This window comes from Galleria mellonella, unplaced genomic scaffold (assembly GCF_026898425.1).
Source record: "Galleria mellonella isolate WM207_F2 unplaced genomic scaffold, CSIRO_AGI_GalMel_v1 utg19, whole genome shotgun sequence".
NCBI classification, from domain to species: Eukaryota; Metazoa; Arthropoda; class Insecta; order Lepidoptera; family Pyralidae; genus Galleria; species Galleria mellonella.
Genome location: NW_026442028.1, coordinates 1,919,436 through 1,937,723, shown reverse-complemented (window position 1 = coordinate 1,937,723; position 18,288 = coordinate 1,919,436). Strand labels below are relative to the sequence as shown.

At 32.6% G+C, this 18,288-nt stretch overlaps 2 protein-coding genes across 2 annotated transcripts in view; one reads left to right on the top strand and one right to left on the bottom strand.

Moving 5' to 3' along the window:
• Positions 1-682: 682 nt before the first annotated feature.
• On the bottom strand, positions 683-14,542 carry LOC113521391 (drebrin-like protein B). The gene is made up of 9 exons (XM_052894040.1): positions 14,351-14,542; positions 13,811-13,982; positions 12,086-12,323; positions 10,863-10,960; positions 10,645-10,724; positions 10,042-10,209; positions 8,903-9,519; positions 7,971-8,063; positions 683-7,395 (listed from the first exon to the last, which is right to left on the bottom strand). Exons 1-9 carry the CDS (start codon positions 14,431-14,433, stop codon positions 7,244-7,246), a joined length of 1,701 nt encoding a protein of 566 aa, XP_052750000.1. The 5' UTR covers positions 14,434-14,542; the 3' UTR covers positions 683-7,243.
• A 1,410-nt stretch (positions 14,543-15,952) lies between these two features.
• The window catches only part of LOC113513317 (protein FAM166B-like), a 29,433-nt gene continuing 27,097 nt past the window's right edge, over positions 15,953-18,288 (top strand). Inside the window, exon 1 of the mRNA XM_052894084.1 lies at positions 15,953-16,141. Coding sequence (XP_052750044.1) covers positions 16,071-16,141 — 71 coding nt within the window. The 5' untranslated portion in view covers positions 15,953-16,070. The remainder of the gene's footprint in view (positions 16,142-18,288) is intronic.

The window sequence follows — 18,288 nt, the reverse complement described above, 5'->3', positions numbered from 1 at the left end:
GGCAAACATTGTTCTCTGCCCCATTCGTGTTTCTACCATGAAGCAGTTGTTTGCATGGCTGTGTTTCGGTTTGAAGGGTGGGATATGGCGTGAATTTACTGGGTACAGAGGAATAACACTGAGTCCTCAGAAATGGCAACGCATGGGGGGTATTATGGGCGAAACAGTATACTCTGTTATGTCCATGGTACTGCTCATGTCTATAAGCGACGATTACCACTTTCCATCAGGTGGACCGTCAGCTTGTTTGTCATTCTAAGTTGTATAAAAAAAATCATAAAAATCGGTTGATCCTTTTCTGACGAGTTCAACCACAAACACCGTTGGGGAGAAAAAGGGATTGTTTTTTTTTTGTTAATAAAATAGGATTAGCAACCTTATTACTAGCAATATACCCTTTCAGGTCGATCTCCTCGCGGTTCCCCCTGGAAACTATCGTGATTGATTCATTAGTAAATTTGTCACGATGACTTGACTAACCTGCTTTACCTTCACCTATCATTTTTCAATGGTGCACCTATCATTTTTCACCGATAGCGCAGGCGGAGTAACCATTCCAATACCATCCATAGAAAAGAAACACACACCGTGTAAACGCCTAACGCAGTAGTAAAATAATCGGCGTCAAACTAAGGTTAGAAACTCGGAAGTATTTGTGTATCTTCAATAAAACTACAAACTGTTCTGGAATCTAGGACTTGTTTATTTCGAAAATAGTAGGATACAAATGTAAACCAATATAAAATGGAGCACCATACAAAAAATTATATTGCAATTATATAGGTATGTTACAATATGGGAACATACTTGTGTCAACGCAATACGAAAATTACATCTCACTTATGGCTTACCACTATTATGTATAGAAGGGTAAAGGCAAAGCTTAGTCTTATTCACTATTATTGGGGCACATCCACTTGAAGGGCCTGTACAGACGAGCAGTTTGTCTAGAGTGGACAAAACTTCCCATTGTCAAAAGCAGGGACGTGCGTACAGTGCAATTTATATTGACATACATAAATCCTCGATGGTGGTCTCTCGTCTGCACAAGCTCTAACCGTCTTAAAATATAAATGACTGAAAATTGGTTAGGTTATATGTAATAGACTTGTCGTTATTTACATAAATGCATAATGTGCGATATTGTTGCTTTTAAAACGATCGTCCAACTGGTTGTTGCTATTTAAATGAAATATATATAGAAACATTTTCCGACAGTGAAGTAAATACTAAATTAACATCAATTATCTTTTTCTCTGAACCCTATTGAATGAGAAACTAGACAAAGAAAATTCGAGAACACCTAGAATGACCATACATGAAAATGGATTCTTATATTGTCAAGATTCAAACCAGCACTCTCATTTATCAAAAAGCACACACCTATCACTGAACTACAGAGATTATAATGGTTCTAACGTTATCTAGAAGTCTTCATTAGAGTGAGTTAACAGAAACAAATGTCGAGAAATTATAACATACAAATTTCATTTAAACCAACCAATTATTATACTTAAAAATAAAAATCTTAGTCTTAAAAATATTACGACGAACTATAATATACATAATGTGTTAAATTGTTATTTTGTATATAAATCTCTGCTTTCTATTGCGTGTCGAATTATTATAAAAACTAAACAGTATATGTAACTGTTTAGAATGTAATACTATTGTTACATTGTGTGACCGTAAATATTTATAATAGTAGTTTTACAGGTTTATAACGGGATAAACAATCGATAAAACATTAAAACAGACTGGGGGAGAGGAGTCAAAGATCACATTTGACACGAATAATAATGGGTCTTGGTGTAACCAGCAGTGCAAATCCTATTAAGATTCGTGTAAGATGGGCTTTTCAGTCGCCAGTCGCCAAAAGCAATACGCAAATTATTTTTTAATTGCCACTCAATCACAACTACTACCTGGTCCTCAAATTAGGATTCACTGTGTTATGAGAAACCAATGAACTAAGGAGGGTAGAAGTAAAAAGAACCATCTTGTGATTGAAAAAATCTCCGTCAAATATCGTTAATGGCGCTCATTTTAAAAATCAAACCTAAATAAATAAACCATTAATTAATGTTATGTTAAATTAAATATTGTTAAATTTTTAATTATACATTAAATAGTAAATAAGTATATATTAACTACTACAACTAGTAACTTTTTCAACTCGGCACACTTCACTCTATCAGCAACTGCTAAATTTATTTCATAACCTCTTACTATTCTAGCGCCATTCTGGAAGTATTTGGAACTGTTATTTACGGCGTACAACTGGACTACCGTTCCCTCATATGAGATAGTTCTCCTTATTTTTACCCTCCTTATACATCTGAGTGACTAGTACTTGGTCAAACAAATATTTACGCTAAGACTGCGTTCACGTTTGTGTCGAAAACTATATATAAGTTTCCGAAACCACCCGCTAGAGGCGCAGCAAAGTTTTTAATACAAACTCATGTGCATTGACATGACATGCAGTTGTAACTTAAAAATTTGTACAACTGACACTAGACATTCAGGGAGAGAGCCCAGAACACTGGGACCGGGACATTTAAAAATGGTCAGATTGCAATAAAAATATACTTTTACTGCACTCTGATTACAAACATTCAACCAGTACAAAAAAGAAAATTCTAGAATGACTCTATGAGAACTTTATATAATTAACAAATGTTATAAGATTAATTGGCACTACCTAGACTGAACAGGTATTGTAACTTAAATTGTGAGTTGTAAATATTCAGCTTGAGCACAAACATTGAAAATAAATATATATTTAAAACATTAAAAATAAATTCATATTTAAGCTACAAAATGTAATAGCAACAAATATGTATATAACACTTACACACTGACATAAATATATAATAATATAATACTAAAGTTACAATTTACATTCAATTCATACAATATAATTAATTATTTCTATATTAAATTAGTCGTGAACGATATACCAACCAGAAATCCAGTAATTTCATGAAAATGAATAATATTCATTCTCCAAGGAACATAGTTTGTGCATGAAAATTAATATCTTTCATAATAAAGAAGTTTTATCCAAATTGGTATACCCATCACAACTAATCCTTTATAAAATAACTAGTATTAATTAATTGATGTAATGTAATAAAAAAGCAGTAAATCTAATAAATTTCATTTTACATCGAGCACTTATCCAAACTAAATAAATAAGTCGCGTAATCTAAGTACCGCTAAAAGCATTTGTAATATTATATTAAAATTAAAGCAGTCAATAAAGTTTCAATATGATTACAACACAATTATATAAATATGAATAGATAACGCAAAATTGTTAAAATGTATGAAAAACAGACGTTTTCGATGAACAAAATAAACAATTAGAACAACCGCGTCACCTACTGTCAACTATATCTGTAATTACGATTTATGTACAGTTCCAGGCCCAAAAAGTTTAAAGGTCACACACCTATACAACTCACGATTATGTACTGAATTATTTATCTTCTTAATAAAATTAATTGCATTCCAATAAGTGTTACAAATCATAGCTGTACACGCGTATGTCCTTGCACTTATTATATTATTATTAATAACTTCACCAGGGGGGAAGAAGGGATTGTTAGTAATGAGGACTAGTAGCCCCATTGCTAGCAATACGCCGTGTCAGGTCGACCTCCTCACGGTTCCCCCTAAAAAGTGAATTCATCACGATGGCTAAATGACCTGCCTTTTAATCTTCATATATCATCCCTCACTGGTGCCTCGCCAGCGTATACCGTTAACGCAGGCGGGGTTGTCCAACGATTGTCATCCATTAAAAAAAAAAATGTCACCATTGGGTCATGATGGAAATTGTAATAAATCATCCACATAATTTCCCCACGATCATCGGCGTAACAACGCCCCTTTTATTTTGACTAAATAAAATTACTTCGTTAGTATAATTTTCCTAGAGTATATCCCAGTTTATATTTAATAAATATAGAAAACAAAAAAAAAATCACTGTTTACCAACATCATTGTACGCTTGTTCTAAAACAGAAGTACAGCTTCTTCTATGTTTGTACTTAGAAACTATTTAAATAAACGGGAAATATTTATCCAATAATCAATTATAACAAAAAAAGTGTATTTTTTTTTTCTAAATATTTAGATCAATTAATATTATTTTTTTATAATGAAACCTAAGAGCTTATTTGTGTCCTACTGGGATATACCCTTAAAATTAATAACACATAGATATAATATTAGATTTTGACTTAGGTTTTATAGTTTTCGATATAAAAAAAAGTAAAATTTGAATTAAAGTTACATTTAAAAATTTTTAATTACGGAACATTCTGTTTTTATTGTATTATATGAAATAAAAAGTAAAGAAAAATCATTTTTTCGACCTTAACGGTCAGAAAATTATCCATCCATTTTCAGACAAATATACATACATCAACATTATACACATCACTTTTTTTATCTAACATTCTCCTTAATACTAATTTCTCTCACATTACGTGTATTACTATTAAATGAACATACAAACAAATAATAAACATATGTGTATAATTCATTGGGAAACCAAATGTCAGCTAGCCATACGAGTGTTAGGCCTCTCGTGAGAAATATGCTTCATGTTAAAAAAATATATAAATCGGATCTTTTCTTTTCGACTAAAAATATTTCACTGCTTATTTGTTCTGTAGACTTCATACGTAATTTTCGCGGAAAAAATACGAATACATGATCAATAAATTGGATAATATAGTCACAAATTGTACCATTAATTTAAAAAAAAGTTGCGAGTTATTTCTATTGAAGTAGACATAAATGAAAATGTGTGGTCCCAAGATTGTTGCTATAATTAAAAAAAAATTGTAATTTGTACATAAATAATTACTACAAAATTAAATTCATCATGTTTTAAAGCTAAGAAAAGTCTCCGTTACTTAATAACATCGTTAAATCCAGATAGATCTTTTTGCGTAGTTTCCTCCAAATAAAAATACAAAAGTAATGAATCGCTGTCTTGTCAATATTTTAATTCAATTTAATTTAAATACAGTCATATAAACAAGATTTACTGCATAAAATATTCCAATACACGCCAAATACATTTTTATACATTTATTAATACGTTTTTGTGAATGACAAAAGCCTAACGTCTAGGCAATATCACTCAAATATATTTCTAATGTAATTAAAAATAAAAACTGAATTCACTATTGTGTAAGAACATGATGTCTTTTACTAATATTTTTAAAAGAAAAATTAAACTATATGATAAACAACCTTAATATTATGTATTAGAAATCACTTTGAGCCAAATAAGTTGAGGCAGGTAGCTTGGTAAACAATGCCTCTAATATGACTAATTGGAGAATCTAAAGGCGACACTACATTATTCTATATTCAACGTAATGTCAACTTTAAACGTCTCTTATGTGCTACAGAACTTGGTTACATTATACCTCAAACAAAACTACTAAAACTTTGTTCAGACTTCAGGTTAATTGATGACTACAAATAATTTTTATTCAATGGTTGAACATTTTATGCCACTTTTTCCATCCAAATAACCCTAGTACCAATATTTATACCAATGGTACCAATTGATTGATAGAGGAAAAGAAAATAAGACAAATAAAAAATATTGTCTAATAATAATTTCGTGCAAATGTCATATGAAATGAAATGAAATGAATTTCTTTTGCTAGAATGCAGGTAATTTTAGATGATAGAGGTTTATATGTCCCATATATATATATATATATATATATATATTCCGTACTAATGGGAATGCTGAATATGACTGAGAATTCAACACGAGTATACAGTTCTTCTCTGTGCCATGATATAAATAAAATTGTTTCAATTTTTCCATCCAATCACAATATTCTTTCTGGCATTTTCACTACCAAAAAATAAAAAAATCTGGAAGAAAAAAATAGTAGAGAAAAAGTGGCATAACGTTTTATGTATCTATCTTCACGCCATGTCTCTTGCAGGGTAGGCAAAGAGAACCGAGTGCCAAAAACATATTACAGAAATAAAGTGTATGACGTCTCCGACATTAAATACTGCAAATTCAGAATCAGAATATGCAACAAACCAAAAGCAGTCGCATTTGCCATTCGGTGTTAAAAAATCAATAAACGTACGCCACGTACTCTTTCATGTAATGTTGCTAGTTTATAAAAATCTTTTCCGTCAAAACAAATGAAATTACAATTGTACAGCTCACTAATACAACACAGTGATTAATTACAAGCGCAAACGTTCTATTAGTATGATTTTTTCATTTCTTAGACTAGCAATCTAGCTAGCTGACGATCCACTTGGTGGAAAGCGTATGGCCTATTAACCTGAACAGCATTATGGACGTGAAAACATTGTGATAACTATAGTATCCTATATGTGTTGCCATTCTTAAGCTCTGATGTTATGGCTCCATATTTCGTAAATTAAAAACAAGCAGGCAAATTCTAGTCTTTTCTCCAATCATTCAAATTTTGTTTAGTAAAACTATCTTAGTATATATCTTTTATACTAATTTGTATAATAAGATATACTAAGATGTGGCTAAAAGCATTCTTTTATATCATACTTCATCATATCATATCAGCCAATAAGTGTCCATTGCTGAATATATGCCCCGCCCATCCCTTTTTGGCTATTTTTTATTATTCTATTTTATTATCCATTTTTTATTATATTTTATACATCCCTTTAGCCCGAACCTATATCTCATGGGGAGGAAGAGAGTGTTAGTAACGCGGACTACTAATCCCATTGCTAGCAATGTACCATAGCAGGTCGACCTCCACGTGGTCCCCCTTGGAAACCATCGTGCTGAATTCCGGGTGTATTCATCACTATGGACTAACTGATCTGCCTTTTCATTCTCACCTATCATCCCTGACTGGTGCCCCGCGTATACCGTTAGCGCAGGCGGAGTTACCATTGCATTATCATGCATTAAAAAAAACCTACATCTCTTATTTTTATATTATTTTGTTATTCTCTAAAAATGACCATTTAATAATGCTTAAATTACCGCTAATTTGCTCTAAAACAAAATTAAGTTTTAGTGGCTTCAAACAAGTCTTTATGCGTACACGTCTTTCAGTTTACTTCATATTCTGAGACTGTATGACACTGACAATCTATCTTACTAAGTGCACGCTGTACACATTAATAATAAATACAAAATTGGCGATCACTGATGTGACCTACCTCCTCAGTCGTGTTCGATTGTCCACTAGCGGGGGTGGCACGGTAATAGTTCCACATAGTTGGCCGGGAACAGGCCAAATACGCCGTGGGGTCCAAGGCCTTGCCACCAGCCGGCGTCGATCTGCTCTATGTGCGTAATAATATCGCCAGGGTCGAACGTGATCTCCGACTCGTCCGCTGTGAAACACCGAAAAATACATTTTATTTTATATATTTATAGGATCACCAATATAAGGTATAGCGAAGCATTTCAATACAATACACTAGTGTATTAGATCTAACTGTTGTCACGTTTAGAGACAACCACAGCATGCCTTGTGTTTGATAAATATTAAAATGGAATTAAATTATTAAATGAATAAAGATATTAACAATAGTATATATATAAATTTTATAGTAAATTACGAATAATGATGCTATTTTTTAATGAGTTAAAATGGAATGATAAATCCACCTGCTCAATCGGTATACGCTGATGGGGTACCAGTAAAGAAAGATAGGTAAGAATAAAGCAGGTTAGTTGATCAATCATGACAAATTCACAAAGAATTAGCTACGATGGTTTTCTTGAGGGACGACGCGGAGGTCGACCTAACAAAGTATGTTGCAGTAATGAGGCAGTTCAACCTCATTACTACCTTCCTATCCCCTAAAAATAATGTTTCGACTATGAAGCGGTGTTTACATAGCTGTGATACAATTTAAAGGTGGGATTTTTTCTCTCATTCCCTCGTTATTGACAACATACTCACCAGCTTGATAATCGTACAACGCTCTTGCCGTCAGTCCGGGATCTTCATCCAAATCCTCATATATTGTGCTTTCTTCTCCTTCTGGTGATACATCTGATAAACAAAACATATTGTAAACATTTATTATTTTTAAAATTTATGTGCATTCTTTAACTATATCTACATATATGTACAACTGGAATTTTAAGAACTTACTGTATCTGTCATTTCTGGCAATTGTTTAGACTTCATCCAGAAGACTTCTTATTTATTTACAATGAATATGTATAATTATTCTAGCGATGAGGCCCGATTTTACACACAGGTAGATAGTATTTTTTATATAATATAGCTTTCTATAGATGACAGAATTTTTTTAAATCGGTCAAATAGTTTTTGAATCTATCCATTACAAATAACCAAACAATCAAATCTTTCTTCTTTATAATATAATACAGAAGAATATAATAATATGTTTAATCTGTACAGATTAAACACATCGCAATATACTAAAGGCAAATTAATATAAATATATCAAGGTGCATGTTTAAGTCCGGCCCATTTTAAAATGTAATCACGCAATAATAACTGGAATATGATTTAAATATTTCTGAAATTACTTTTTTTTTATTTAATTATTTATTTATCATGTATTTGCATGGCATGGGAATTCATCCTCACACGCTTGAACCCAAATAATCAAGTACATATGGTTTCAGAGAATTTTTCACCGACAAATGCTCAAACTGTTGAATAAACTCCCAGCCGAAGTTTTCCCTAGAGACTACAGTATGGGGGTCCTTCAAAAAGTATAAGGTTTCTGCAAGGTTTGCAACGCGCACGTAACACCCCTAGTATTGCAGGCGTCCATAGGCTACAGTACCAACCACAATACTGTGGACTATAAAAAAGTCCAGTGTTGTGGTTGGGAGAATACACAAATACTTCCTTACCTTCATACGCGTTAGTGCCGTTCTGTTCCTTCTTATAATTGACATTCTCAATAACAGTATTCTGTCTGCTCAGTTCTGACCGCTCATTTTCTTCCGCAATATTATTCTTACTGTACGGCGACCGTTTGATCGTACTGAACTTATTGTCGCTATCGTCGTCATCGTTTTCGTTCGAACTCGAATACGACGCGTCGAACATATCGTTCTCTAGAATGTTCTGTTTTATCATCGGCTCGCTCTGTTTCAACGAGTCGCCGTCTATATCTCTATAATTGTTTTCATTTTGTTCATATTCCGAATAGTTGATTGCACTAAACGAACCCGGCTCGTTTTCTGTACTCGGACTCAGATCCGCTGACGGGTCTATGATCGGTTCGTATTGTATCTGCGAAGGACTTTCCAGACTCATCTTTATTTTGTCTATGTTCTTTAACGGGCTGGTTTTAGTTTGTTCTACAGGTTCTTCGTGTAACGTAGATTTTGTTTCGACTTTAGACGGCGACTGGACAGGAGGCGAAGTGGGCGTAGGTGAAGCGTTTTGCGCTTGACTGAATGTGTTGATGCGTTGCGCTATCACGGAGCTGCGGATCGGTTTCTCTGGCACGGTTGTGTTTGATCTGAAAACCATGAAATTATTATCATCATCATCATCATAGTTTATAGGCTGCCGTACTAACGAAGCCTCATTGTTAAGCTAATAATATCGTTTGTCGATAGATAAAAAGAGGCGAGTGAGTCGCAATTAAACAGCTTCGTACAGCTGGAGCGTCGCACTCTCTGACCTAACTTTCGTCATCATCATCATATCAGCCGTTAATTGTCCACTGCTGAACATTGGCCTCCTTCATGTTTAAAGAGAGATGCTGCTGCCCACTCCTCAACCATTAAGTAGTCTCTTACGTTACCCAAAGGAAGAGGGAGGGGTGGCCTATTCTATGCTGTTACTGAGCACCCACTCCTGACCGCTATCCCACTACTGCCCGATACGAGGACTTTTGACTGCTGGGTTTCCCCCCTGGCCTGGTTCGCTCCTCTTTAGTAAACCTGCACCCTCCAGACTCCTCCGGAGGGTTCATATTAATACCAGTAAAGCCTATTCTATGCTAAGGATGGCTTGCATATTTAGAAATTATACAGACTTGTTAGTCATCTGTCCTTGCGCGAGGTTCTGCTGGAACATAGCGCGCGCCGCGGCGGTGGAAGCACCGATTAGTTGCCGTGCCTCTGCCGACCGCTGACGCCGTACAGACTCGCTCGCGACCGCGGCGCCACCCGCGTTAGCACCAACTGACGGCGGGCTTGAATTTCTAACAACCATAATAACCCATCAGTGCACGATAATAATTATACCGCGCCAGGCAAAAACACCATTTGCCGCAGCAGGCTAAAATAATACTGCACTTGTCCTGCCTCGCAAATGACCTGAGTGTCTAAAGTAATTAGCCACTCAGGGCATTTGCCCAGCTATCGCAGCGTTAAATAAACTAAAACAGTATATATCCTTCCATTCTATCTTATGCATACATTTACCATTTAAACTAGTATGATAAAGAGCAACGATTTCATATTTTGTTAGTAATGTAAAGTATAAAATATTTAATCGATTTTAAAAAATGTTTCACCATTAGAAAGCAACATTATCAGCAAGGTACATATTTATTTAAAAAAAAAGAAACACTACCGTGTTTACCACACATAAAGCAGTGTCTTTTATATAGTAATAAATAATAACATTGACTCACTTCTGCTGCTCAGCTTGTGCTCTCCTTGCCGCTTCCATTTCGTCTCTTTTCCTGACATCTTCCTCAGCTTTTCTTTTCTCCTACAACACAAACGGACAGTAGGTAAATAAATTGTACTGTGACTAAAACAACTGTATTAATATTTATTTAAATCGTAATAAAAATTTATAATTAAATAAAACAACTTTTTACAGAAAAAAAAATCATTATATTCTCACCTCCTCTCTTCGTTTCCTCTCAGCCTCCACGCGTTTCTTTTCCTCTTGTTCTTCTTTCAACCAAAATTGATCTCTTTCCTTTGAATTTATTTCTTGAACTGCAACAAAAATGCAAATGCATTCATTCATATTTGCAAAAGTTGAAATTTACTGAATGATGGATCAACTGAAATAACTAAATCTAGGAATTTATAATTTTATAAACCAACCTTAGGATAATGCTGTAGGATTTCACTAAACGATTTTAGGAATTATTACTGAAATTGAAGGCAACATATACAGCATAATTACAAGCATTCCTGCATATTATTATAATATTTTACAACTTTTTTGTTTAATTATTTCAAATTATTAAAAATACAACCAATATTTATTCCTGGTGAGCAATCGCTAGTGCTTGAATAAAGTTCAAACAACTGTATCAATGGATAATAAAATTACTTTCATTATTCAATTATAATTAGATAAACAAGAATGTATTCGAAACTAGTATCTCAGGTCAGTTAGACGAAGGCTTCGACTGCTATTGCTGTGGGGTATAGATAAGAATGAGCAACATTTAAAAATTTAATAATTCTTGAGCTCCACCAACCTCTCCTTAAACTAATCCTCAGCCTTTTGATTTCTTCAACAACTTTTATAGATGACATAATTTCAAAACAAAATTTATTTTTTCATTTTATTAGAAAATTTACTCTGTGTGCATTATATGTGTGCATCAACCTCAGGGTTGCACATGATGGAATGTTTACATTTAAAAACTACATACAATCGATAAACAAACCACTGCACAATTGTTATTACTAATATTTCAAAACAATACAACGGTTGTTACAGGCCTATTTATAGAGAATCCGGAATAACTCATATTGTCGCATTTTAATACTAGCTTCGTGCCCACTACTTCGTACGCGTGGATTTCAGTTATATCTTCAGATAGACGACTGTGAAAACTGCATCAAATTTGGTGCAACTTTTTAAATGAATATGCTTATACTTCCTAAGAAAATTTTCGACCCATTGTAACACCTGCTTTTTCTAATTTAAATTGACAAGTAGTTTTTATTATCAGCCCAATTACATAAAGGATGAATAATTAAAGAAACTTTTTTATCTATCAAAAGAGAACACCTAGAACAACATTAATAATAAACACAAGTCTGTCATAAGTACTCGGGGACAAAAGTCGCTAAAGAAAAAAAAGTTAATATAATATTATTTACCTGGATTAACTTTTTTATAAACTGTGCCCACAGGCCCACTGGGTGGCAGCTCCTCTGGTCTGCTGGTCTTAAAATTAAAGGAGGATCCGGCTTTGGCCAATTTATCCAATATGACCTTCTCATCAAGATCATCTTCTGTTCGCGCATGCATTGTCATATGAAAACCAGTGAAGAACTGAGCAACATGTTTGATGTGGTTTGCACAAGTTCCTTTGCGGACTGTTGGAGCACCTTCACCCTTAAAAATGAATGTACAATTTAATAACATTAATTTATATAAGAATTTTTTATTCTCAATAAAGTATTTACTTATTGGTACATCTACAGTGTGATATATATTAAGAAACTTATTTATTATCCATACTAAGAATATATGTAAATATATATAAAGTAACATTGTGTTTGCTTGATTTTCTCTTAATACTATAAAGTAAATTGGATATGGCTCAAAAGATTATGTATATTTACCAAAAGCAAGCTATTCTTTTTTTTTTTTAAATGGTCAGATGTATGGTATAAGTGCAAAAATTTGCATATAAACATATATTAATATTTAAATTTCTCTAAATTAACATTTAGGCTTATGCTAGAGACTTTTTATTCGATGAAATTTTAATATTTAAAATTTCCTCTTTGTATAATTATTATAATTATGAGCATTCATTTACACATTAACTGCAATGAGAAATAAATATTTGAAACAGTGAGACATCTCTGTTCGAGATAAGTTTATGCTCTATAGAGATGAAGCTATGGTGAGAATATTTACTTCTTTAAATTTCTTTCCTAGTTTTAATATCATAACTAAATATCTATTTATATTTAGGTATGATAGGTTAATTGCACATTTCAACATCCATAGAATAACAATAATTGTAATACAAACAGGAAAATTAAATCTTAATAAATTTCTAATGAGTTAACAGGCCTAAATTATGCAATTTTCCTCATTGTCCTTTATTAATTTACATTAACATAATAAAATCCTTTATTATTATTTTTTATTTATTTAATATCTAAGACAAACAACCCACAACACATTCATAGTCTGTTAAAGCATGGTACAGAAAACAACTCACAGTTTGTTTTAAAAAAAAACTGTATTTAGATTTTTGGGATCAAAATGAATGTAAGAATCATACCTAACATTTCTCAATTTTCTTTTTTAAATATGCATCATTATCATCAGCTGTTAACTATAATGCCACAACAATGAATAGTTAACAGTCAAGTCTACTTAAAGATTTGCCAGTAGTTGCCATAATTGGCAGGTGGATTGGCAACCATGACTAGTCTTTCAGTGATATTTAAAGAGGAATCCTACTGTCCATTCCTTGGCCATTAAGTAACTTAACATTAAGTAAATATATTGATTAAATAAGTTATGTTTTATTATAAAATTGTCTTAAATAATGATCAAATATATATGAAATCAATATAGGTAATAAAAATTATATTATAAATTTTTCATTAAAATGTATTTACAATTGAAGAAGATATTGTATAATATACATACAGAAAAATACAGACAAAGTGAGAACCTATTTGTTTCTAAAGTCAACAATAATTTTCTTATGATATGTTCACATGAAATAGTAAACAAGTACAGCTTCTTCAAACATTTTCTAAAAAATATTAAACATGAATCACAGTAATGCAAAACTGATGTTTTGTATACACATGATAGTCTATTACCACTATCTTATCTTGTAAGGAAATACATACCTGCCAGTTGATAAGCACATACTTAGATATGCTACCATTTGGAATGTCCACTTTTAAGAAAGCATACTGAATTTTACCACTATTGAAATCGTCAATGAGCTCCATAAGACCCCCATCTCCTTTACTGACGAATTTTAGGTCGTTCGATAAGCCGTCGTAACCAAATAAAGCCCTGGGATAAGATAATTTAAAGGTCATAAATTAAGATGTATGCACCTACAATTTTCATGAATTAAAAAAATATATAAATAATATAACAAATTTAAAACTATTTTATTTCTAGAAAAATAATCTTAAAACACATTATGACAACTGAATATAATAAGAACCGCTTTTAGTATTCATTATAACATGGTCAAAGCGAGATGCATTATAACTTCTTGGACAATTGGTTTTAATTAAACTCGTAAGGCAACAAAGCGCATGCCAAGGTAATGAATACAAACTGCTTTTTTAATCAGGAGCTGCTCTATTGCCTGTTTAATGTTAATTTCGTCCTCAAGTAGGTCGGCGCCGCGATGCAACGAAAGCAATACGTACCAGTTCGTCTCAGTTTTCTCGTCTAACACATCTTTCCACGCAGCAAGTAATGCCTCCCTATGTCTGTCTAAGTTTATAGCCATTTTACATTATTTGTTAACTCAATTTTATGGTAAAAACTGAGATATAAAAGCAAATCACTATCGTACACCGACGAGAGATTGACTCACAACAATTTAACCACAGATTATTTACACACTTTGTGATGTTAAATTTTGACGTATATTATACAAAGTTGCCATTACAAAATAAATGTAATAAGCATAAAGGCATTACTACACGAATACATAAGCATGTACTATCATTACATCTATTAGGTATTAATCCGAAATCTTTGATTAGGTTTTTTTAATGCCACTTAGAATGGCAGACAATCTAACGGCCCACCTGATGAAAAGTGGTAACCGTCGCCTATAGACATGAGCAATACCATGGATATAACATAGTATACTGTTTCGCCCATGATACCCATACGTTGACATTCCTGAGAACTCAAGTGTTATTTCTATGTATCCTGTAAATTCACTGCCATATCTTACCCTTCAAACCGAAACACAGCCATGCAAACACAAATGCTTCACGGTAGAAACACAAATGGGACAGTGGTGCCCAAGCAAACGATATACTTAAGATCAATCTCAATTAGATACCTGTACCCTGCTTATCAATTTAGAGCAGTGATAACTCAATTCTCCGCAATTCGGATAATACTTGACTACAATCGGAGGATCCCAACATTAAATCCAAAGATACTCGCTTCTTGATACAATTCAGAGTATAATTACTTAAAAAAATATATTATCACTTCCGTTTTGCTATGGAGAGCATACAATGTCATTGCCCAATAAACCAAACGAGAACTTCAGTACGGACTATGAAAGTGACCTAAAACTTATTTCAGTTATTAGGCCACTTTTGTAAACTGTGCAACTAGAATTAAAAAAAAAAAACAAACTAATGATCTACTGATGAAAAATGATAACCGTCGTTTGTAGATATGAACAGTTTGTAGAACACAATATAGGCTGTGAAGTCTTTATAAACTATTTTGTGATACCCATGGTACACTTCATGTATGCCCATTTCTGAGAAGGTTAATACAAATAAAAGATATATTAATTAATTAATGGTTCCGATTTATTATTAATTTCATTTAGAGAGTGTTTCTATATTAATTTCATCGAAACTTGAATACCTTTTTATTATGTGGTATCGAAACATAGTAACATATAATAACGTAACAACCCGAATAACTTAGATTATATTTAATCCTCTTAATACGTATTCCAAAGAACTCCAATCAACTCCAAAACTAATTAGTCAATCTCGAAATCATCTACGTGAGAGTAATACCAATATAAGATAAGAAAGGATTTCATTTAATTACCACGAGAACATGAAGTCTGAATGGAATGCGCGGGTAAAATCAAATCCAACAGCTAGTGCCTAAAAGTGTGTCGTTCAATTTTTAAGATGGTTTATCTCTAGCAAGTAAATACGTTCTTTATAATGATGCATTATAATAAAATAATTCCACTGAAGTTCTCACAAAGTTTTATATGTTGCGCGCGCATACAAAGTTTGTAGCCCTCCAGTGTTGCGAGTCTACTTTCATTTACGGCACCAGTTAACATCGAACCTTTGGCGGGCAAGCGCGAAATCAGCCGCAACATGGCATGTTTACGTTTATTGATATAAATAAAAATAAACATTGAAGAACATGTGGGTTGATGTGAGCGGTCGCGAACGACAGAGCTATATGAGGCAAACCAACGGTTCCTTTATACCCGGGTAAGTGATCCTAGTCACATCACTACAAACACAAATCTACGCTTGGAAAAATTTGGGAAAATGCGATAAGCAAAGGGTGCCTTTAACTTATTGTGTCATTGACACAAAGAAGAAAAATTAATGACATTTTTACTTGTCTGAGGTTGGGTGAGTATTAAATAGTAGTTGTATAATGTAGAAACATTTTTATATATAAACGATTGTTTAAATTTCTTTACGTAAAATAATACACGTAGGTAGTAATTTTATTTTGTTAATTTTATAGATCTTAAAACTTAACGTTCCATCTGACAGGATTCAAATCTGCATCTTTATAGACTCAATGACTTTATAGATAAATAGTGTACTTAAAATATATGTGATGTAATAACATTACATACATTTTATTTATAATGTAATGATATACTAAAGTATGTAGCTACTTATTACTTAGATAGACTTTACCTAAAATGTGAAACTAAAATACAAAAGAGCGTCATGGTATAGAAATTCATTGCCTCTATATGAAGATTAGAGTCGTAAGTTCGATTGGCGCTAAAAATTTTAAAATGAAGTTTGTATATACTTTATATCGTTACCAAACTTACAAATACATAGTATAGTACCAGTTCAAGACCGTATGTTATAGACACATTTTTTTTTCATTTCATATTAATATTATATTTAAAAAATATTATATTTCATTTAAACTTATATAAAAACACGTTAGAGAGGAACTTCTGGCAAACTCCGTTTAATCCGACAGGGAAAAATCATGTTTAAATTGTCAATTGTCCTTGATATGTTTATTTTCCTTTTAATTTTTTGTATTGTCTAGTATATATTTATTTATTTATTTATGTCATTCATCTGCTCTTGTTTATTTGATTAGTTTATTGTGGAAACTTCACTGATTTATGTTATGGCTGTGTATACTATTTATATGTTTTAGGTATTGTATGTTTTCCTTTTAAAGTAAATTAAAATAAAATAAAAATATTAAAACAAATACTGTGAATACCTTTAATAGGTATGTGGAATATTATATTGTGTTTAATGTTCGTTATATATGTTATAATGAAATATACTTTCGGTGTTCCTTTACATAAATAAATAAATACAGGCCTAGGAAAGAACACCTCTCTCCTTTTTTAAAATAGTTTGTTTTTTATGACATATCGTAAATAATATAAAAATATTATAGGTATTACCTATAAGTTATGTGTATCAGTTTAAGTTTTGCGGCCTCTCTTCGTTGATGGAGATTACCAATAATAAACCAATTTAATTCGAGTGACGCCGGTAGGCTCGTATCCTAGCATACCTATTGGATTCTAATATGTTCTACGAAATGTTACCTGAATGAAACACCTTACGTTCGCCATAGTAGGTATATTTAAGAAAGAAAGAAAAAAATATTTTTATTCAACTAAACTTAGATTTAAGCATTTTTGAATAGTCTTTTTTCATTAAATTAATAATATTACTGTTGGTAAAAACCTCTACTATTATATTTATTCATTTATTTTAATTTAATTTAAAAATATGTTTATGACTATAATCCCTAATTGCCGTGTGGTCTCGGCCACATTTTCCTTTTCTATGTGTGTAAGAGTCGCTAAAAGAACTTAATGATTGATGTTGCCAACCCGTCTGACAAGCGTGGCAACTACTGACAAACCCCTCCTTATGAAAAAGGCCTATGTACAGCAGTAGATAGCTAACGGCTGATATCAGTATTATAAAATAATAATAATCCCTTATGGGGTGGCTAGAGACACCCGTGAACTGCTACCACTATGATGAACGTAGCACTATTACATTTTTTTTTATACGACTTATAATGGCAAACAAGCTGACGGCCCACCTGATAAAAATTGGTAACCGTCGCCTATAGACATGAGCAGTACCATGGATATAACAGAGTATACTGATTCGCCCATGATACCCCCATGCGTTTCCATTCCTGAGGACTCAGGTGTTATTCCTCTGTACCATAGCCAACAATAGAAACACAGACATGCAAACACAACTGCTTCATGGTTGAAACACGAATGGGACAGAAGTACCCAAGCAAACGACTTTTATACAAAGTCTCCTTCTGGTAAACTATTACATTTCTATAATGATATATACCACTAATTGTATCCCGCAGTTTTGCGTGAATA